At 46.0% G+C, this 22,815-nt stretch overlaps 2 protein-coding genes and 2 pseudogenes across 4 annotated transcripts; all 4 read left to right on the top strand.

Moving 5' to 3' along the window:
• The first annotated feature begins 89 nt into the window (after positions 1–89).
• On the top strand, positions 90–11,130 carry LOC150067963 (uncharacterized). 3 transcript variants are annotated; one of them, XM_090336910.1, is made up of 4 exons: positions 90–912; positions 6,254–6,380; positions 6,582–6,642; positions 8,958–11,130. In XM_090336910.1, the coding sequence occupies exons 1-4, from the start codon at positions 910–912 to the stop codon at positions 10,597–10,599; spliced, it is 1,833 nt and encodes a 610-aa protein (XP_090193036.1). In that variant the 5' UTR covers positions 90–909; the 3' UTR covers positions 10,600–11,130. The 3 variants fall into 3 exon arrangements, with proteins under 3 accessions (XP_090193036.1, XP_090193027.1, XP_090193018.1); XM_090336901.1 differs by lacking the exon at positions 90–912 and adding an exon at positions 4,995–5,182 and having other exon boundaries at positions 8,961–11,130; XM_090336892.1 differs by lacking the exon at positions 90–912 and adding an exon at positions 4,996–5,182.
• LOC150067962 (3-ketoacyl-CoA thiolase, mitochondrial pseudogene) lies at positions 10,790–13,974 on the top strand (annotated as a pseudogene).
• Positions 12,996–13,974, top strand: LOC150067961 (3-ketoacyl-CoA thiolase, mitochondrial pseudogene; annotated as a pseudogene).
• Positions 13,975–18,964: 4,990 nt separating this feature from the next.
• LOC150067960 (uncharacterized) lies at positions 18,965–21,902 on the top strand. Its single transcript, XM_090337578.1, has 3 exons — positions 18,965–19,123; positions 19,971–20,031; positions 21,299–21,902. Exons 1-3 carry the CDS (start codon positions 18,982–18,984, stop codon positions 21,897–21,899), a joined length of 804 nt encoding a protein of 267 aa, XP_090193704.1. The 5' UTR covers positions 18,965–18,981; the 3' UTR covers positions 21,900–21,902.
• Positions 21,903–22,815: the final 913 nt, after the last annotated feature.

Below are 22,815 nucleotides of genomic sequence, written 5' to 3'. Positions count from 1 at the left end.
TATTTATGGGTAGCTGAAGCGTGGTTACAGAAGCAGAAGCATAGTTACAGGGTAGGGATTGGTCCATTCAAATAAGGCTATGAGTTCACTCAGCGGGTTACAGTGGAACTTTCCCTTGACTCAAAGAAGGCTGACGTCCTGCACCTGGTGTTTTTCTAAATTCCTTTCTTATCTGAGTGCACAGCTCTAACAGTCCCGACCACAAACACCCTGCCCAAAGAAGGCTGACGTCCTGCCTTGTCTTTCCTAATCAAGCATGGTTTGAAACATTTCAGCTGGTGGTATTTTTAGTTCTGTTTTATACAAAATGGAGGGGTCCATACCAGGGATGAATAGGAATGGCTTAGCCAGGATCTCTCAGAGTCAATGGGCAGCGGGAGGCCTCTCATCCCAGTAACAGAGCAGACAAGAGATCCGCATGATCACGGTTGAGAGGCTAGCGGGGATAAAAAGGTTCCGGAGAAACTGTGCTTGTTCATCCCTGTAATTTTAGCTGCGTTAGTGGAGGCCGAGATCCCGGAGGACCGGTGTTCGAAGGCAACGCCGGCAGAAAAGTCTGTACCGACTCCATCTCCAAAATAATAAGCCAAAAAAAGCGAGTGGAGGCGAGACTCCCGTGGTGGAGTTGCCATGGAACAAAGCCATCTTCAGGCTGCGTCTCGGAAAGGTGCTGGAAGGCCTCGCCCAAGTTCCTTGTCCATCAGCCGCCGGGAGGCGGGATTACACGAGCTGCCAATTAGACGCGGCCAATTGGGGGATTCTGGGTAACTGAAGGCAAACGTCACTTCCGGGTGTCAGTGGGGCCGCACTTCCGGCCTCCGAGCGCGCTCGCTTCTGTCATCGTCGTCCGTCCCTTTGTGACGCGTCCAGGATTGCTTAGCGAGGTGCGGACGCCTCGTAACCCCCGACATGGTGAGTGTGGGGCCGTTGGGGGTCCCGGCGTGCTGGCTGTGGTGGGACTGAGCCCCGGGTTCCCGTGGCGTCCTTGCGGGGCCGCCTGGGGCCCGTTCCCTTTCCCCGCGCTTGGTCATGGCGACGCGGGGCGGTGATGGCGGGGGGGTGGGGGGGTGGGGGACGCGTCTGAGAGGCTCGGCGCCCCGCCCGCCCGGCTCGCCAGGGAAAACGGGGACCCTGAGGATTTTTGATGATGTTGTGTTGTTGTTATTTTGTTTTTGTGGGTGTTTTTTCTTGGGGGGGGGCAATCCTTGAACTCAGGGCCTGGGCACATCCGTGGAGCTTCTTTGTGTAGCCATAGCATCACTTCTGTTCTTATTAGAGATAATAGTCTCCCAGACTTTCCTTCCCCTCCCAGGCTGGCTTCGAACCGTGATCTTCAGACCTCAGAGGTGTGAGGCACCAGCAAACCTGGTGTTTTCTCAGGATAATAAAAGCTGGGGCTCCAACCCACCTCCCTGCGTCCTAACCAGCGAGAGACCCGCCGTCAGTAATGACCAAGTGCCAAGTTAACCTCTCCACCTCTCACCATCATCGACTTTATGACGTTCATTCTAGGTGTCACACGCGCCATTTTCACCTCCAAACTCCCCGCCTGGGAGATGGAACGTAGGGCCATCCATGAATCACCCTAGCAACGCGCTATCTAGCCCCCCCACCACCACATACACCTCTAATGGTATTCTACTAGATAAACGTTTAAAAAATTGATTTTTAAATTTTTTTGTCTGTTGTGGGGCTAGAAACTCAGGGCCTGAGCAGATCGCTTTTGTGGTCAAGGTTAGCCCTCAACCACTTTTAGCCACAGTTCCACTTCTGGCTTTTTGATGGTTAACTGGGGATGTGTTTCACAAGCTTTCCTTTTCAGCTTGAAACCATGATCCTCTTGAAACCATGATCCCCAGATCTCCACCTTCTGAATAGCCAGGGTTACAGGTGTGAGCCACCAGGGGTCAATTCTGGTCTACCCATGGATGAACATTTAAGTTGTTTTAGTTTATGATCTATTATTTTTGTTTTTTCTTTGTATAGTGTGTATATGTGTAAGTACCATCTATCTATCACCCATCTTGGATGTGCCAGGGTGGAACCCAGGTCCTCCCTTTTTTTTTTTTCCTTTTTTGTTGGTTGTGGGGCTTGAACTATGGGCCTGGGCCAGAGCTTTTCAGCTCAAGGCTGCCACCCTAGCCCTTGAGCCTCAGCCCCCCTTACTGTTTTCTAGTGATTATGGAAATAAGAGTCTCATGGTCTTTAGTGCCCGGGCTGGCTTTCAACCATGAGTCTCAGATCTCAACCTCCTGAGTAGCTAGGATTACAAGCGTAAGCCACCGTGCCCAGCTAAAGCCCTCACATTCTACACAAGCAATTTTACTATTGAACTACACTCCAGCCTTACTTCTGGCCTTTTTTTTTTTTTTTCCTGGTTAGTCGTGGGGCTTCAACGTTGTCCCTGAGCTCTTCAGCTGAAGGCTACTGTCCTACCCTTTGAGCCACAGTGGTTTTCTAATGGTTAATTGGAGATAAGAGTCTTATGTTCTTTAGTGCCTGGGCTGGCTTTGAACTGCGATCCTCAGATCTCAGCCTCCTGAGTAGCTAGGATTACAAGGTTGAGTCATTGCACCCAACAAAATTTTTTTTTTTTTTTTTTTTTTTTTTTTTTTTTTGCCAGTCCTGGGCTTGGGCTCAGGGCCTGAGCACTGTCCTTGGACTTTCTCAAGGCTAGAGCTCTACCACTTGAGCCTCAGCACCGCTTCCAGCTTTTTTCTATGTATGTGTACCGAGGAATCGAACCTGGGTCTTCGTGCATGCTAGGCAAGCACTCTACCACTAGGCCAAACTCCTGGCCCCCCAACAAAAACTTTTTATTAATACTGAGTTTTTACATCATATTTCAGATGTCATGTTTTACAAACAAATATTCAAGAAAAAAATCTCTGCAATTGCTGGAGGCGGTGGCTCACCCCTTGCAGGAGGCTGAGATCTGAGGACTGAGGTTCAAAGCCAGCCTGGGCACAAAAGGACCTGAGACTCTTATCTTCAGTTAGCCTCTAGAAAACCCATAGTGGGGCTGTGGCTCAAGGGTAGGGTGGTAGCCTTGAGCTGAAGAGCTCAGGAACAGCGCCCAGGCCCAGTTCAAGCCCCATGACCTCTCACCCCCCCCCAAAAAAAAAATCTCTGCAATCACTGGCACATAAATTTAAGAACATAATTAAAATTAAGCTGAGTCTTTGTATGTCATAGATAAATATCAATTTATAACATCAAATGTCTATGGAATATATATCCTAACATAGTCTTATACGTCTATATAGATATATTATTTCCTAATTCATGTCAATGACCTGGAGTACCTCTGTATTGAGTCATCGATCTTGTTTTTTTTGTTGTTGTTGTTTTTGTCATGGGGCTTGAACTCTGGGCTTGGTCATTGTCCCTAGGCTCTTTATCTCAAGGCTACCACCCTACCTCTTAAGCCAGGACACCACTTCCCTGGCTTTTTTTTTTTTTTTTTTTTTGGTATTGTTTTGATCTAATACCCACATATCAAGGAAACCATGGGCCTTTTGTTCCTTTGGTCTTGACTTAGCTCACTCAACATGATTTCTCAGCGAATGTCATTATTTTATCTTGTCTGGTGGCTATGTAGAATTCCATTGTACATATGTGCCACAGTTTATGGATCCATTCATCTGTAGTAGGGCATCTGGGTAGTTTCCATCACTTGGCTATTGTGAAGAGTGTAGCGATGAACATGGCTGTGCAGGTGTCCTTATCCTATCCTGGGTTATGGTGCTCAGGGTAGATGCCTAGGAGTGGTATGGCTGGGTGGTAGAGAAGATCTATGTTTAATGTTCTGAGAAACTTCCAGAGTGGTTCGTTTACATTCCCACCGGCAGTGCAGTAAGGTTCCTCTTTCTCCACGTCCCCACCAGCATTTGCCATTGTCTGAGTTCAGAATATTCGCCATTTCGATTGGGGGAAGGTGTTATCTTAGAGTTGTTTTTATTTGCATTTCCTTTATGACCTATGAGTTCACAGAGTTTTGGCCATTCTAATTGGGGTAAGGTGGTATCTCAGGTTGTTTTTATTTGCATTTCCTTTACTACCATAGATGATGAGCATTTTCTCATATGTTTCTTTGCCATTTTTACCTCTTCCTCAGACTTTCTCTCTTTCTCTCTCTCTCTCTCTTTCTCTCTTTTTGGTGGGTCACAGGGCTTGAACTCTGGACCAAGGCACTGTCCCTGAGCTCTTTGGCTCAAGGCTACCACCCTACCCTTGAGCCACAGCCCTGTTTCCCATTTTCTAGTGATTAATGTGGATATAAGAGTCTCATGGTCTTTAGTGTCCTGGCTGGCTTTGAACTGAGATCCTCAGATCTCAGCCTCCTGAGTAGCTAGGATTACAGGCTTGAGCCACCGCACCTGGCTTCTGATGTTTCTCTAGTTCCCTTGTACTTGTGGACTTTTTTTTTTCTTTTTTGCTAGTCCTGGTGCTTGAACTCAGGCCCTGAGCACTGTTCTTGGGCTTTTTTTCGTCAAGGCTTAATGCTCTACCACGAGCCACAGCACCACTTCTGGCTTTTCTATGTATGTGGTACTAAGGAGTTGAACCCTGTTTTTTATGCATGCTAGGTAAGCACTCTACCACTAGGCCAAACTCCCAGCCCCATTTGTGGATTTTTTTTTTAATTGTAATTAATAGAAGGGTTACATGATATTTGCCAGATAAATGGTGTCTTAATTCCCACACATTGATACCCTTTCACATGTCATGGTCCCCATTTCCCTTCCCCTCTCCCCCACCCTTCATCTTGTTTTCCCCGTTCCCTATCCAATTTCAGATAACCAAATACAAATATGATATATCAGGTAACAAAGTGAGATAGTGTAACAATATGAGATAACCAAGGGACAGTAGAAGTGATGAGAGATAACATAGTACCTTAAGAACAACAATCATTAATTATATGGCTTATGTTTACATATTTTAAATGACAAGTTTAACAAACAATTGTTTAAGGAAGGAATCTCTAATTACATTCTCTGGGACTTAAGTCTTTAGAACTTAATCAAAATTAGGCTAACGGTTTGTATGTCATAGAAGCGTATCTGTGGATTTTTTTATATGCGAATGAAGCAGAAAAAACCAGGCATGGTGGCTCACGTCTATAATCCAGCTACTCAGAAGGCTGAGATCTGAGGATCACAGTTCAATGCCAGCTCAGGTACTAAAAATCCATGTGAATGCTCTTATCTCCAGTTATCTCCAGTGGTGCTGTGGCTCCTGGGGTAGGGCCATAGCCTTGAGCTGAAGAGCTCAGGGACAGCACCCAGGCTCAGAGTTCAAGTCCCACAATCTACAAAAAAAAAAAATTGTAAATTGGGTCCAGACCTCCACCTAACAAGTTGGGACAGTGTGCATAAAATGTTTTCAAAGCCTGGAGCTGGTAGCTCTTGCCTGTAATCCTAGCTGTTCAAGAAGCTGAGATCTGAGGATTGTGATTCAAAGCCAGTTCTGGCACTAAAGTCTGCGAGACTCTTATTTTCAATTAACCACTAGAAAACCCGAGTGGCACTGTGGTTCAAGGGGTAGGGTGGTATCCTTGAACTGAAGAGCTCAGGAACAGCACTGGCCAGAGTTCAAGCCCTATAACCTACAAGAAAAAAAAGTTCTTGGTTATTTTGTGTGGTGTGATTACTTCCAACATTAGCTCAAGTGGTCATGTTTTGAGCAGCCTTTTCTAAGTGTATTGTCATATTAACTCCTATGAGTGCAGCTTTCTCAAGAAGACAAGTAGACAGATCTTGAAGGAGAAATTACAGTTGATCCAGCACCATTTCTGTCCGTCTGTCTGTCTGTCTGTCTGTCTGTCTGTCTGTCTCTGGTCCTGGGGCTTGAAACTCAGGGCTGGTGCTTTACCACTTGAACCACAGCTCTCCATCTGGCTTTTTGTTGGTTCATTGGAGATAAGAATCTCCACTTTTCAAACAGTTATCCTCACATTTCAGCCTTCTGAGTAGCTCGGATTACAAATGTGAGTCATTGGCACCTGGCCCTAGCAGTGAATCTATCTGAGCTGTGATTCACCTTCCTGGGGGGGGGGGGGGGGTCCTGCTCAGTAATTCATTTCTTCATCTCATTCGCTGGGGAGGTGCAATGACTGTGGATAGGAGAAGTCTGGTGACTAAACCATAGAATGAAAGAACAACGGTGGGAACTTCTCATGACTTGTGTGTTGACCCCTGCGCTGTCTGTCCTACCCTTCCTCCTGTCTGCCCCATGCCTGGTGGTTTAGGAGGCTGTAACGTTTGAGGACGTGGCCGTGAACTTCACCTTGGAGGAGTGGGCTCTGATGGACCCTTTCCAGAAGAAACTCTACAGAGATGTGATGTGTGAAACTGTCAGGAACCTGGCATTTGTAGGTAAGGGTGACACCATTCTTGCCTTCATTCGTGTAACAAGTGTTTCTTGATCGTTAGTGGTGTTCATTGATTTATGTTCTATAATGAAGAAAATACTTTATTGAATAAAAAAGCAGGGTTTCAGTGTGCACAACTGTTGAATCTAATAAAATTTCTAAATAGTCTAATAATTCTTAGTATCTTCCTGGGTCTGTGTTTTAGGAATGAAGTGGCAAGAGCAGCATATGGAAGACGAGGACAAACATCCTGAGAGAGACCTGAGGTACTCTGCACTCATAAATGAAAGCGGTGTTCCTGGAGAGAAATACAGTGTCATTTAAAAACTTTATATGAAGCTGGGCACAGTGGCTCACGCCTGTAATCCTAGCTACTCAGGAGACTGAGTTCTGAGGATCAAGGTTCAAGGGACCTGAGACTCTGATCTCCAGTTAACCTCTAGGAAACAGGAAGTGAGGCTGTGCCTCCAGGGACGGGGAAGTAGCCTTGAGCTGAAGAGCTCGGGGGACAATGCCCAAGCCTAGGGGTAGGGCAGTAGCCTTGAGGGACAGTGCCCAGGCCAAGCTTAAGCCCCATGACTCACTGAAAAGAAAAAAAGTCTCATGGATTTTCTTGCTTAGGCTGTCTTTGAACTGTGGTTCTTAGATCTTGTCCCTTTGAGTAGCTAGAATTATAGGCATGAACCACCAGCATTTGGCTCATTAAACAATATTTTTGAGTTCTTTGTGGTTGTCACAGTAGCTGTCTATGTTGCAGTCATTTTGCAGTGATAGGCTCCAGTAATTCTTCAGTCAGCCAGCCTCTTGAATACCTGGGACCACAGATCTGCATTGTCTGCATTGCAAAACAAAGCCAGACAGATTAAACTTATCTTTTAGTTTTTTTTAACCTTCAACAATTTATTTAGCTGGGTGTAGGTGACTCAGGAGGCTGAGATGTATGAATGATTTGAAGCCATTTTGAGTAGACAAATTCTGAGAGACTTTTATCTTTAGTGAGGAAAAAGCCAGAAGTAGAAGCATGTCTCAAGTACTACATCCGTTGTGAATGAAAAAGCCAAGGGCATGTATGAGGCCCTGATTTCAAGGCTTAACACCAGCATTCCCCTTCCCCCATGTATGCAACTTTTTTGTTTTTTTAATCCAGAGCCAGGTGCCAGTGACGCTCTCCTATAACCCTAGCCAATTTGGAGGCTAAATACAGGAGGACTGTGGTTTGGGGCCAGGTAAAACAGGAAGGTTAAAGAGGGATCTCTTGTCATCACATCCCCGCATGCAATGAAGATCTTGGTGACAGGCTGTCCTAGGCAGGAGTCCATGCAAGGAGAACTTGACACAGTGCGCATGCTCACGATCCTGGTGATGACAGGAAGCCTAAAAGCAGTTGCATTTTGGCGCACGTGGATGCCAGGGTACGAAGTGAGAGCATCCCCCCCAAAACAGAGGAAAATAGGGCTGTAGGCATGGTTTAGCAGCATCATGCTAGCCTAGCTAGCAAGAGGGGGTGAAGTCTCCTCCCACGAAAATGTCCACAAATATACAGGATAATCAAGTATACTTTTAAAAAATCAACTTGATTTTTATACAATGTGAAGAATCCCTATGGATGATCACAGAGCCGAGCAATCATTATCTTTCTTCATCAGATAGTACATGCTCAAGAAATTCTAAAAAGACAGCTTGGCACCAGAGGCTCATGCTTGTAAATTTAGCTACTCAGGAGGCTAAAAATGGAGGACTGTGGTTTGAAGCCAGTCCAGGCAGCAAAGTCTATGAGTTTCTTTTTTCTAATGAGCCATGTGAAAACCAGAAGGAGAGTTGTGGTTCAAGTGTAGAGTGCTAGCTTTGAGTGAGAAAGCTAAAGAACAGTGACCGGCCCCGAGTTCAAACCCCCAGGATTAGCACAAAAAAAATAAAGAATTCCAAGAGAGCATAAAGTCCTCACTTTCCTGATAGTTTAAATAATATAACTGTAATTCATATTAATTAATATAAAAAGAATTAGGAATCAGAACCTTACTAATATATATATATATATATATATATAATATTTTTTTTTAATTTGCTTTTTGGTGCCAGTACTCAGGACCTCCGTGCTGTCCCTGAGCTCTTTTGCTCAAGGCTTTACCAGTTGAGCCACAGCTCCACTTCTAGCTTTTTTGTAGTTTGCTGGAGATGACTTTCTCAGACTTTTCCTGCCCAGGAAAAGAGATCCTCAGATGTAAACCTCCTAAGTAGCATTACAAGCATGAATTACCAGTGCTTGGCCATTCATTTAAAAACAAAAAAAAATAGCAGTGCCAGGAACATGGCCTAATGATAGAAGCCCTGGGTTCGATTCCCTGATACCACATACACAGAAGCCACCAAGAAGTGTTACTGTTGCTCAAGTGCTAGAACACTATCCTGAGCTCTGGGACAGCACCCAAGCACAGAGTTCAAGCCCCGCAACTGATCAAAAACAAAAAAAACCCCAAATACCCTATGTTTATTATACCCAAGTTTCCTTGTGGTATTTCCATATGTGCATATCCTGTATTTTGGTTAATTTCACCTCCTCTGCTTCTCATTTTTTTTCTAGCAGTCATATAACAGAGAGATTCTGGGAAGGGAAAGAAGATGAACGGCCCAGAGAAATCTCCCGCCGGGTTCTAGACCTCAGGCTGAATGAGGAAAATGGAGGCAATGCCTTTGATTGCACCGTGTGTGGACAAGCCTTCATTGATCCTATGTCCTTTCATTCACACCTGCAAGTTCACGCTTCTTGCACTACACATGAGCATCAGGAAGAAGGGAGAACTACACCCCAGGACCAGCAAGATGACAAAGCTGTCAGCGAGCCCCACTCGCTGCCAGTGGCTGAAAAGATTGGCCCTGGAGAGAAGCCTGGTGGAAGCAGAGGATCTGGAGAATTCTCTGGTTCTCTTGAGAAGGTTCAGAAGCCCAGTCACAAAGAACCTTATAAATGTAAGCTATGTAAAAAAGTGTTCTCTTCTTCCAGCTCATTGAAAGCTCATGAAGGAACTCACAGTGGAGAGAAACCCTTCCGGTGTGGACAGTGTGGGAAAAGTCTAAGTACCTTCAGATCTCTTCAAAGCCACAAGAGAACGCACACTGGAGAGAAACCCCATGAATGTCAGCAGTGTGGCAAGGCCTTCAGTTGCCCCAGTTCTTTCCAAAGACACCGAAGAACTCACACAGGAGAAAAACCCTACAAGTGTAAAAAGTGCAACAAAGCCTTCAGTCGTTCTACTTCCCTTCGGATCCACGAAACGACACACAGTAAAAGCAGCGAATCCAATGAGTGTAGGGAATGTGGAAGAACGTTCTTCTCTGTCTCCAAGTTTCAAAGGCACATGATGCTTCACACGGGAGATGGGCCTTTCAAGTGTGAAGAGTGTGGCAAGTCATTCACGAGTCCCACTTACTTGCAGATACACGAGAGGGCGCACAGTGCAAAGAAACCCTACGAGTGCAAAGAATGTGGGAAAACCTTAAGCAACCCCACTTCCTTCCAAAGACACTTAAGAACTCACACTGGAGAGAAGCCTTACGAATGCGCCGAGTGTGGGAAAGCTTTCAACTGCCAGAGTTCCTTTCAAAGGCATGAAAGAACACACACGGGGGAGAAGCCCTATGTGTGTCAGAAGTGTGGGAAAACCTTCAGTCGGTCCGCCTACCTTGAGATCCACACGCGAGTTCACAATGGGGAGAAACCCTATGAATGTAAACAGTGCGGCAAAACTTTTACCAGTTCCAGCTCCATCCGGGTCCACAAAGGGACTCACACTGGACAGAGACCTTATCATTGTCAAGAATGTGGAAAAACCTTCACTTGTTCCAGTTCTTTACGAAGGCATGCAATCATTCACACTGGAGAGAAACCCTACGAGTGCCCACAGTGTGGGAAAGCCTTCAGTCGCTCCAGTTCCTTTCATAGGCACGAACGAATGCACACGGGAGAGAAACCCTACGAATGTACAGAATGTGGAAAAATCTTCAGTAGTTTCAGTTCTTACCGTGTGCATCAAAGAACCCACACAGGAGAGAAACCCTACGAATGTGGGGAGTGTGGGAGAGCCTTCATTTGTTCCAGTACCTTCCGGAAACACCAACAGACTCACACTGGAGAAAAACCCTATAAGTGCTCAAAGTGTGGCCAAGCTTTCAGTCGTTCTAGAAATTGTCAACTCCATGAAAGAGCTCATAGCACATCCACATGATATTTCACCATGAGTTGGTTTGTGATGGCGATTCTAGTTTCTAGGACATAGTGGTGAGAAACCCCATGGAAAGTGTGAGGTGCCATTTTTGTGTCTCATTCAGTCCAAAGCCCATGAAAGAAGATAGACATCAGGGGAGAACCTAAATCCTATTTAGGCAAAGTTGGGTTACTGTGTACTTCATCATACCATGCCTGGCCTTTTACTGGCCTTCTGTGAGTGTTTTGGCTCTGTTTTGTTGTGTTTCTATCCCTCATAGTTTTTATTTATTAATTTATTTATTAATTTATTTATTTATTGGTTGGTCGTGGAGCTTGAACTTGGGGCCTGGACGCCGGCCCTGAACTCTTCAGCTCAAGGCTAGCACTCTACCACTTTGAGCCACAGCACCACTTACAATTTTCTGGTGGTTCATTGGAGATAAGAGTCTCAGGAACCTTTGTGCCTGGGTCAGGCTGGCTTTGAACCTCAATCCTCAGATCTCAGCCTCTTGAGGAGCTAGGATTACAGGCGTGAGCCACTGCTTAAACATTTTAGATAGTATTTATTAGCAGTTATAGATCGTGGCTCTTGCTTGGTATGTAGTTCAGCGGCAGTGTTTTACTAGCATGTAAATGGCCCTGTGTTCAAATCTTTTTTTTTTTCTTCCCTTCTTCCTTGTGCCAATCTTTGAACTTAAGAGCCTGGTTGCTGTCTCTTGAGGTTTTCCCCCCCACCTCCCTCAAGGCTAGTGCTTGAGCCATAGCTCCACTTTTTTGTTTTGTCTCTTTCATGGACTTTGCTATTCAGGCTGGCTTGGAATCAAAATCTTTAGATCTCAGCCTCCTGAGTAGTTATACCACACACACACACACACACACACACACACACACACCACACACTTGTGTGTGTGCTTGACTTCAGCCTGGGCGCTATCCCTGAACTTTTGTGCTCAATGTTAGCGCTCTACCGCTTGACCCGGTTCAACTTCTGGCTTTTATGGACTTTGCTGCTAGGTTGGCTTCAAACTGTGATTGTCAGGCGTCAGCTTCCTAGGATTACACGCTTGAACCACCAGCATTTCCCCCCTCCCCCCCAGTCCTGGGGCTTGAACTCAGGGCCTAAGCACTGTCCTTGGGCTTTTACCTCGAGGCTAGTGTCCTGCCACTTGAGCCACTGCACCACTTCCAGCTTTTCTGTGTGGTACTGAGGAATCGAACCCAGGTCTTAGTGCATGCTAGGCTAAATAAGCACTCTACCACTAGGCCAAACTCCTAGCCCCATACCACCACCAGCATCTCTTTTGCTGTTTTTTTCTATTTGTGTTTTTTTTTTTTTTTTTTAATAGAAACAAAAAGCTGGGAAGGTGGCTTAGCGGTAAAGTGCTTGCCTAGCATGCACAAAGCCCTGGGTTCAATTCCTCAGTACTACAAAAAGAGCAAAAGCCAGAAGTGGCTCTTTGGCTCAAGTGGTAGAGAGCTAACCTTGAGCAAAAGAAGCTCAGGGACAGTGCCCAGGCCCTGAGTTCCAGCTCTGGGACTGGAAATAAACAAAATCTAGGCTGGTCCTCAGCGGGCACCATTTTGGTGTTGTGGAGATGAGACCCACGCGCCAATGGACTGAGCTGCAGCTGTGGTCCTGCTCCAAGGTGTATTTGTTGTTTGTAAGCACACACACCATTTGGAGCTTATGTCAGTCTTCTGAAAGACTTCACTGCCACTGACTTGACTGAATTTGCTGTCGTGGCTGCTCGGGCCACTGGCAAAGTCCCACCTGAAACTTTGGTCAGCAGTATCTTTGTTGGCAACTTTGTACAGAGTGTTTCAGATGATGCATCCTATCCTCAGTGACTTGTTGGTTCGTCAGTGGGAGTTCCAACTGAGATCTCTACTGACAACAGGTTTTGTGTTGTGTCTCGGTTTTAGTCTGTTGTGTGTGGGTGTCAGGAATTCTGTGTTAAAGATGTGGAAGTTGTCTTTAGGTAGAGAATGGAACATGGAATCCAGTCTCCCTACCGTGTCTGAAACGTGTGTTTTGGAACCAAGTTTGGATACAATCTCAAGCTTGACCAACTGACCAGCAAGTTAAGTTTCCCATGGGACTTTGTGGTGTGCAGCAGACCCTGCTGTGCAACATAAAATCAGAGACAACTGTGGCACATACAGCAGAGGTGGAATGCTGCAGATGATGCTGGCCTTTTTTTTTTTTTTTTTTTTTTGTGCAGTTGTGGGGCTTGAACTCTGGGCCTGGGCACTGTCCCTGAGCTCTTCAGCTCAAAGTTAGCACTCTACCACTTTGAGCCTCAGCACCACTTCTGGCTTTCCCGTGGTTAATTGGGGATAAGAGTCTCATGGACTTTAATTCCCAGGCTGGCTTCGAACTGTGATCCTCAGATCTCAGCGTCCTGAGCAGCTAGGATGACAGATGTGAGCCACTGGCGCCTGGCTGCTGGCTCCTTTAATGAGGAAATGGCACCAATTGAAATGAAGACCCAGAAAGGAAAACAGACAATGCAAATGGATGAGTACCCTTGGTCCCAGATGACCCTGGAGCAATGACACAAACTTCCTCCAGTTTTCACAAAGGAAGGCATTGTCCTGGCAGGGAGTACATCAGATGGTGCTGGAGTGGTCATAGCAAAGATACTATTTAAAAACAACTTTTTTTTACCCCCACTGGCAAGGGGAGTGAGCCACGTTGTGGCCGTGATCTTCCCATCGGGGGTGTTCGCCCTGTCCCTGCCATCAGCGTGGCCCTGAAGAAAACCGGCCTGAGTCTGAGGGACATGGATTTGATAGACATCAATGAACCGTATGCTCCCCAGTACTTGGCTATTGAGAAGAGCTTGGCTCTTGACCCAAGTAAAACCAATGGGGAATGGTGGAACCATTGACTTGGGTCACCCACTGGGAGGTTCGGGATCAAGAATTGACTGCACACCTGGTGTATGAATTAAGGCACCACAGTGGGAAGTCTGCAGCAGGATCATCTTGCATTTGGAGGGGGCCGTGGCATTGTTACCAGTCAGAACATAGCCTGTCAGCTGAGCCCTGGGAATCCAGGGCCCCACTCCCTCGTGGCCAGGCCACAGGAGAGCAGATGGCCTGCAGAGCCTGTCACCTGCCATGTCTCCTCACTGAATTAAGAGCTTAATCAAGCCTTAATGAGGCCAAGTGAATTACCATGTAGGAAGAGACCCCTACCCTAGGCGGTAGGCGCTCTGGAATCCGCCCAGTCTAATATGATATGATCCTGAGCTAAGGTGCAACAGTCCAAGGCCTTAAAGGAGGCCTGTCCTTGCCAAGTAGCCCTTGTGCATGCCTTAGATAATAGGATTGCAAGGAAATTGAATCGATGTTGTTTTAACGTAAATAAAATCTATACAGTGTTCAGTCAGCTGATCTTTGCTTCTCAAAATGTCCCAGCTGTTTGACTACCAGTAATCACCCCAGATCAAGAACCATATTACAGGGCTGAGAGTTTGGCCTAGTGGTAGAGTGCTTGCCTAGCATGCACGAAGACCTGGGTTCAATTCCTTGGTACCACATACATAGAAAGAAGCCAGAAGTTCAACTGGTAGAGCTCTGTCCTTGAGAAAGCCCAAGGAAAGTGCTCAGGCCCTGAGTTCAAGGCCCAGGACTGGCCAAAACAAAACTATTACAAGTAGACAAGTTGCTTGTTGGTGCTTCACTGTTTTCAACAGTGTTAAGGAGACTAAATGGCTTCACAGACTAATCCATTTACAGCTTATATGAAAGCATTTTGGGTAAGTGGTTGGTTTTATATTGCTCATAGTTTTAGTTGTTTTTTGTTTTGTTTTTGCCAGACCTGGGGCTTGAACTCAGGGCCTGAGCACTGTCCTTGGACTTTCTCAAGGCTAGAGCTCTACCACTTGAGCCATAGCACCACTTCCAGCTTTTTTCTATGTATGTGGTACCGAGGAATCAAACCTGGGTGTTTGTGCATGCTAGGCAAGCACTCTACCACTAGGCCACACTCCCAGCCCTATTGCTCATAGTTTTTCTGTCAAGCTCTTGGACTACAGTTGAGACTGTGTCAAGAAATAGAAAAATCTTGTGTTTTCTCCTGAATGCTCCGTTGTGAATGCTCAGGGCACCTTTCAGATGAGGTGTCTGTTTTGTGATGGGGTGGAGTCTTTTGTGGCAGTGCTTGGTAGTTGTGTCTGTGACTACGAAGAGGAGGTCAGCATGACGTAGAGGAACATGGTAGTCGAGTTCTGAAACTCCTCTTCATGCCGTGGACAGACCGCCTCTTGACTCATGGCACTGTGCCCAATCCTGCACTGCCATCACACTAATCTAAAGTTAATGGCAGAAAACGGGGTGTCAGTGGTTCACCCCTGTAATCACAGCTCCTGAGGAGGCTGCGGATTGTGATTCAGTCAGCCTGAGCAGGAGAGTCTATGATGCTTATCTCCAAAACTGGAAGTGGAGCTTTGACTCCAGTGGTAGAGCACTCGCCTTGAGCAAAACAAGCGTGGGGCCAGCAACTAGGCCCTGCATACCAGTCCCAGGACTAGTACACAAAAAAGTGAATAGCAGGGAAGTGACGCTGTGGCTCAAGTGGTAGAGCAATAGCCTTGAGTTGAAGAGCTCAGAGATGGCACCCAGGCCCAGAGTTCAAGCCCCATGAAGAACAGAAAAGAAAAAAAAAAATGAATGGTAGAAGACATTCCTCTGTCCTCTCACCATATTAACCGAAGGAAGTCTTAGGAACAGGGGAGGGAGAAGGAGGGCCAGTGTTAATGCTTCACTCCCACGAGAAGACTTTCCTCAGTGGACGCTGCTGGGAGGGATGGGAATTCATGGTAGTTGACTCTATCAGCCTAATCTGGGAGGGTGGATGGTGGTGCTAGCCTTGGTTCAAATGACTCATTCAAGATTTACACTAATGTGTATGTAGACATATGTATATATGAATATGTACATATTTGTGTCTACATATAAGAATATTATATACATATATCATGTGTATATGTATATATACTATTATATAGATATGTGTATACCATATATGTACATATTAGTTTATATACATATTCGAATATTGTATATATATCACATATACTATATATTTATATTTTCCCCTGCATCTTTATATATATATCTATTTCCAGTTCTGGGGAATAGAGTTTTGCAAATGCTAGGCAAATAACCATTGAGCTATCAATCTCCTACAGATTTTTGTGTGTGTGTGGGTCATAGAGCTTGAACTTAGAGTGGGCGCTGTCCCTGAGCTCTTTAGCTCAAGGCTACCACCCTTGAGCCAAGCCTCACTTCCCATTTTCTAGAGGTTAATTGGAAATAAGAGTCTCAAGTCCTTTTCTGCCCAGGCTGGCTTTGAACCTTGATTTTCAGATCTCAGCCTCCTGAGTAGCTAGGATTACAGGCATGAGCCACCGCACCTGGGTTTGTTTTTTTTTTGTAGGTCATGGGGCTTGAACCTTGACCCTCAAACCTCAGCCTCCTGAGTAGCTAAGATTGCAGGCGTGAGCCATCTCACCTGGCTATCTCTACAGATTTTCTTCAGTAGATTTGATGTAGACCATAGGACCGTTTCCACAGGTTTGATAAACTTGGTTGTTTTGATCATTTTGACCACTTTGTTGCTGGAGGAAGCAGGTTCCTAGAGTTCATTCATATCCTGTTAGAGGTGGTGTTCAAGGAAAGTGCATTAAGGTTTATTTATTTTTTTTGTCAGTTGTGAGACTTGAACTCTGGGGCTGGGCATTGTCCCTGAATTCTTCAGCTACCCCTTGAGCCACAGCACCACTTCCAGTTTTCTGATGGTTAATTGGAAATAAAGAGTCTCACGGGGCTTTAGTGCCAGGCTGGCCTTGAACCTTGATCTTCCCATTTCAGCCTCCTGAGTACCTAGTATTGATTACAGGTGCAAGCTTACCCCATCTGGCCCTGGGTTCATATATATATATATATATATATATATTTTTTTTTTTTTTTTTTTTTTTTTTTTGCCAGTCCTGGGCTTGAGCTCAGGGCCTGATCACTGTCCTTGGACTTTCTTAAGACTTGCACTCTACCAGTTGAGCCTCAGCACCACTTCTGGCTTTTTTCTATGTATGTGGTACCAAGGAATCGAATCCAGGTCCTTGTGCATGTCAGGAAAGCACTCTACCACTAGGCCAAACTTCCGGCCCCCTGCATTGCATTTTTGTGTATACATGGGGCTGTGGTTCTCTTTCTAGTTTCCCAGATCTCATCAGTACAATGCTTCACTGATTTTACTATCTGTGAACTTAAAAGTTTCGTGTTGGCGTTCCTCTTTTGCTAAGTACAGTGTAGCTAGTCTACCTTGATGATTAAAATTACTTGAATAAGATGTTCAATTTCTAGGATTTGATCACCAGCACTACCCAAAACAACCCCCCCAAAAAAAAGAAAGCCCCAAACTCCCAATTTTTTAGAATACATTCATGACAAGCAAGCTTCAGAACTACTCTGCCACTGTGAGCTTTCTTCACGTGCAGTCCCACCAGTGCAGGACTGATCAGATGTCTTTTATTTATTTTTGCTTCAAAGATGAAGTACACAGCAAGAGTTGAGCTGAGAGATTAGAATACGAGCACGATGAAGCTGGGGCAGAGGCATTAGAATCAGAACAGAGAAGGAGGAGTCCACTGACCAATGAAAAGATGTCCCTGGGGCCAAGGCTTTGGCCTAGTGGTAGAGTTACCAAGACCCAGGTTCAATTCCTTCGTACCGTATATGTAGAAAAGCTGGAAGTGGTGCTGAGGCTCCAGTGGTAGAGCTCTAGCCTTGAGAAAGTCCACGGACAATGCTCAGGCCTGAGCTCAAGCCCAGATCCCGCTCGCACACTCGCAAGCTCAGCCTGGGTGAAGGCCTTAGGCCCAAACCCCGCCCTCAATGGTTGCCCTGGAAACGGGGCGGGCTCTAGGCGGTGTCAATCAGACCAAACCGGAAGCAGCTGTGGCGCTGTCCCTGCAGGCGGGCGGAAGTGCTTGGCGCCTCTCCTGGCGGTGGTGCTGTGTCTTTCCGGACCTGAGTGCTGAGGGGCGGGCGCCGGGGGCCGCCGTGCGCGCGGAAGCCCGCCATGGTGAGTGCGGGCGCGGCGGGAGCCCCGTCGTGGGCCCGGGTGTCGTGTCCGCTCCCCGCGCGGCGACCCCGGCCCGGCTCGCCCTTTCCGGGGCCTCCGGGGCTGGGCGGGGTCCGTGGCTCCGGACACCCGGAGGCGGGGTGTGAAGGCTGGGCGTGGGGAGGTCGGGGGCGGGGTGTGAAGGCTGGGCGTGGGGGAGGTCGGGGGCGGGGTGTGAAGGCTGGGCGTGGGGAGGTCGGGGGCGGGGTGTGAAGGCTGGGCGTGGGGGAGGTCGGGGCTCGCTGTGTAGGCCAGGCCGGCCTTGAACTCGAGATCCGCCGCGTGCACCATCACCGGGGCGGTGAATGAACGCCGACCGGTCCAGCTCCCCATTCCGCTCCCCTGGACGGCTGGGTTATTTTTCAAGTACACCAAGTTAGCTGTCATTTTCCCTACAAATGGCTAGGGGGTGTCTGTGTGTGTGTGTGTGTGTGTGTGCCCCAGTGCTCTGGGCACTGTCCCCAAGTTTTGTTTTTCCTTCTCAAAGCTGACGCTCTCCTTAGAGCCAAAAACACTTCTCTACTCGGGAGACAGATCTGAGGATCGAGGTGCCATGCCAGCCCGGGCACTAAAGACCCTGAGACTCTTATCTCCACTTAACTGGAAGTGGGGCTGTGGCTCCAGATGCAGGGCTGGCTGTATCCTTGAGCTGAAGAGCTCAGGGACAGCGTCCAAACCCAGAGTTCAAGTCCCACCACCGACAAAAAAAAAAAGCTGAAAATGGTGCTGTGGCTCAAGTGGTAGAGCTCTAGCCTTGAGAAAACTCAAGGACAGTGTTCAGGCCGTGAGTTCGAGCCCCAAGACTGGCAAAAACAAAGTCTCATAGCCAGGCCGTGAGTTCGAGCCCCAAGACTGGCAAAAACAAAGTCTCATAGCAGTGCACGCATTTTCATACCTACAAGGTGAATTGCAGGCGTCCTTCAGGAGCAGTGGGCTCCCAATCTCCACATTTTATTTTTATTTTTTTGCCAGTCCTGGGCTTGAACTCAGGCCCTGAGCGTTGTCCTTGGGCTTTCTCAAGGCTACAGCTCTACCACTTGAGCCACAGCACCACTTCTGGCATTTTCTATGTATGTGGTACAGAGGAATCAAACCCTGTTCCTGCCAAGTGAGCACTCTTATCACTAGGCCAAACTCGGGTTTTTTATTGCTAATTCTTGAGAAAGTGAATGTGTCTTGTGTTTTGAGGCCAAAGAATTATGTGTATGTGAATCTGCATGAACTCATTCCAGACTCCTGTGTATCAGGTGACTGCTTCCTCCTGTCAGAATGCCTGGGATGTTTCCAGGTGTGACCTTCGACGACGTTGCCGTGAACTTTACCCCAGAGGAGTGGGCTTTTCTGGATATTTTCCAGAAGAAACTCTATAGAGAAGTAATGTGGGAAACCTGGCAGAACTTGTCCTCTTTCAGTAAGGATGAAATTCCTTCCCTTTGCTAAATGGATAATGTGTTCTTTTTCTTCTGAGGCTTTGGAGTTTGAATCTAGGGCCACTGCATGTTGTCACTTCATTACTCAAGTACATCCTCACTTTTTTTTCCTTCCTTGCTTTCCTCTCCCCTCTCCTCCTATCTTCCCTCCCCTCCCCCCACCACCCTCCTTCCCTTCTCTCCCATCCCTCCTTCTCTCTTGGGGATTGATTCTAGCCCCTCACACATGAAGCAAAGACAAATGCTTTATTATTGATCCAGTGCTAAATGGAAAATGTATCTCTTGCCCATCAAGCTTTTCCAGTATTAAACATGGAAGAAGGGGTACTTCTGTGAATAAACCAGGCATGTTGGCCTAGTGGTAGAGTGCTTGCCTAGCATGCATGAAAACCCCAGGTTTGATTCCTTGGTACTATATACATAGAAAAAGCTGGAAGTGGTGCTGTGGCTGAAGTGGTAGAGCTCTAGCCTTGAAAAAGTCCAAGGACAGTGCTCAGGCCTTGAATTCAAGCCCCAGTATTGGCAAAAAGAAAGGCGAGGAGAGGTGGTGTTGGAGTTTGCCCTAGCCATAGAGTGCTTGCCTAGCATGCACAAAGATCCAGGTTTGAATCCTCAGTACCACATACATAGAAAAAGCTGGAAGTGGTGCTGTGACTCAACCGATAAGAGTGCTAGCCTTGAGGAAAAAGCCCAAGGATAGTGCTCAGGCCCTGAGTTCAAGCCCCAGGACTGGCCAAAAAGGGGGGGGGGCATGTTCCTAGTCCATCGTAAAACTACACCACAATCATTTTTGTATACCTTGTAATGATTTTTCTTTCTGTATTGTAGGAAAAATGTGGGAAGATGAGAACTTTGATGATTGGAGCCAAAAGTCAGGAAGGTATTTAAGGTAATTTTAAGCATAATGGTAGTAGTGTGCTAGAAGGGAATCTATTTATGGCATGCTTGACTCAGGGATCTGGTTGTGGTTATCAGTGGCCTCCCCACTCCTGGGCTGGAGTTAGCACCTTACTTCAGTCTTTTAAACAGCTGAGACAGCAGGCAACTGACACTGCACTGGCATTAAGGCATAAAAAAATCGGGATTGAATGTGTTGCTCAGTGGTTAGAGCACTACCAATGAGTGAAAATGAGTTTGAGTACCTGGTCTGGGACCTAAAATGTAAAAAAAATTTAATAAACAGAAAATGTTAAACATCTCAGTTTATTTGTATTTTTCACTAGAAATATATACTACAAGTGATACATGTTTTCAGAGGTTATACAGTAGCAAAATATTAAGAAACCACAACCAGGCTGGGAGTTTGGCCTAGTGGTAGAGTCCTTGTCTTGCGTGCATGAAATCTGGGTTCAATTCCTTGATACCTCACACATAGAAAAAAACTAGAAGTGGTGCTATGGCGCTCAGTTGGTAGAGCTCTAGCCTTGAGAAAACCCAAGGACAGTGCTCAGGCTCTGAACTCAATCCCCAGGACTGGCAAAAAAAAAAAAAAAAAAAAAAAGAGGGGCCGGGAGTTTGGCCTAGTGGTAGAGTGCTTACCCAGCATGCACAAAGACCCAGGTTCGATTCTTTGGTAGCACATACATAGAAAAAAGCAGGAAGTAGTGCTGAGGCTTAAATAGTAGAGCTCTGGCCTTGAGAAAGTCCAAGGACAGTGCTCAGGCCCTGAGCTCAAGCCCAGAACTGGCAAAAAAGTAAACAGAAACAGAAAAAAGAAACTGCATGCATCATCAAATGTCTGTGACTCACAATTAAAATTCTGTTGAACAAAACATGTCCAGGGACAGTGCCGAGGCCCTGAGTCCAAGACTGGCAAAACAAAAAATGATTAGCTAGATTTAAAAGTTACTCTGAGGGACCGGGAGTTTGGCCTAGTGGTAGAGTGCTTGCCTAGCATGCATGAAGACCCGGGTTCAATTCCTTGGTACCACATACATAGAAAAAAAGCTGGAAGTGGTGCTGAGGCTCAAGTGGTAGAGCTCTAGCCTTGAGAAAGTCCAAGGACAGTGCTCAGGCCCTGAGCTCAAGCCCAGGACTGGCAAAAAAAAAAAAAAAAAAAAAAAAAGTTACTCTGAGCAAAAATAAATGTCCTCTTGGAATAAAACCTAAGAAATGTAGTGTGCCTGGAATGTTCATGTGTCACTCATCTCTAATAGGTATTCTGTTCCTGACACTGGACACACACAGTTTGAGATGCTGGAATGTGGAGAGAAACCATGGACTTGTGAGCGATATGGGAAGGCTTTCCATAATCACCATGCTTTTCAAAGGAGTGCAAAAACTCAGTCTCGAGAGAAGCTCTATGAATGTAAGGAATGTAGGAAAGCCCTCAGAAACTATAGTACTTTCAAAGTGCATGAAATGACTCACACTGGAGAGAGGCCTTATATCTGTAAGCATTGTGGGAAAGCCTTCACACATTCTAGTTCTGTTCGAGTACACGAAAGGACTCACACTGGAGAGAAGCCTTATAAATGTACTCAGTGTGGCAAAGTCTTTGCACACTGTAGTTCTTTTCGAGTGCATGAAAGAACTCACACGGGAGAGAAACCCTATCAATGTCAGCAATGTGGGAAAACATTCATATATTTGAGTTCTTTTCAGGTACATGTGAGAACTCACACTGGAGAGAAGCCTTATGCTTGTAAGCAATGTGGGAAAGCCTTTATTTGTTCTAGTCACCTTCAAAAACACGAACGAACTCATTGGAGACACACTGAAAATATGGAAATTCTTAGTCTTAAAGGAATTCAATGATATGTAAAAAAACTCACAGTCAAATGGAGTTAAAATATAATTGGGAAAGCCTTTCCTAATTGTAGGTGACCGCTAGTGCTTGAATGGACTCACCAAAGAAACGCAAAAATAGTGAGAATGGAAATAGTGTATACAGTGAAGCCTTCAGTTTGTAAGTCACTTCAGAGTCCCACAATCCTTGCTTTTCATGAATAGCCCATCCTTGAAAGCTTGCATGAAGGAGCTGGGAATTTTCTATGGTAGTATAATATTTCCAGCACAGAAGCAAGTACATGAGAAACTCCAAATGTGAAAATGGAAAGTTTATATCATCTCAGTACAAATAAAAAACATGAAAAGTATTCAGTCCATGAATATTAATACTAGCTGAAGGCCGTGCATCCTGATAAAGACTAAGGATACACAATAGTTTTGAATATCATTAGTTCTTTTTTTTATGCCAGTATATGCCAGTATTGATATTTGAACGCAGGGCCTTGCATCTGATTGGCTTGCTTGGTTGGCACCAATTAAACCCTCAGTAGTTTTTTGTTTTTGTTTTTATTGTATAGAGGGATTACAGTTATATTCGCCAGATAGAAGATGCATTACTTCTCACATATTGATACCCCTTCTCATGTTTTTGTCCCCATTTCCCTCCCCCACCTCAGTATAAAAAAAATTGGGGGGGGGGTGGCAGGAGTTTGGCCTAATGGTAGAGTGCTTGCCTAGCCAAGACCTGGGTTTGATGCCTTGGTACCACATGCATAGAAAAAAAGCCGGAAGTGGTGCTGTGGCTCAAGTGGCAGAGTGCTAACCTTGAGGAGGAAGCCCAAGGATAGTGCTCAGACCCTGAGTTCAAGCCCCAGGACTGGCAAAAAAAAAAAAAAAATTAGGGGGGATCAGTTGTGGGGCTCTAGAACTGGGTACTATCCCT

The sequence above is a fragment of the Megascapheus bottae genome, chromosome 1 (assembly GCF_031878675.1).
Source record: "Megascapheus bottae isolate mThoBot1 chromosome 1, mThoBot2.hap1, whole genome shotgun sequence".
Taxonomy (NCBI): domain Eukaryota; kingdom Metazoa; phylum Chordata; class Mammalia; order Rodentia; family Geomyidae; genus Megascapheus; species Megascapheus bottae.
The sequence above is the reverse complement of the archived record's forward strand: the minus strand, read 5'-3'. Positions and strand labels throughout refer to the sequence as shown.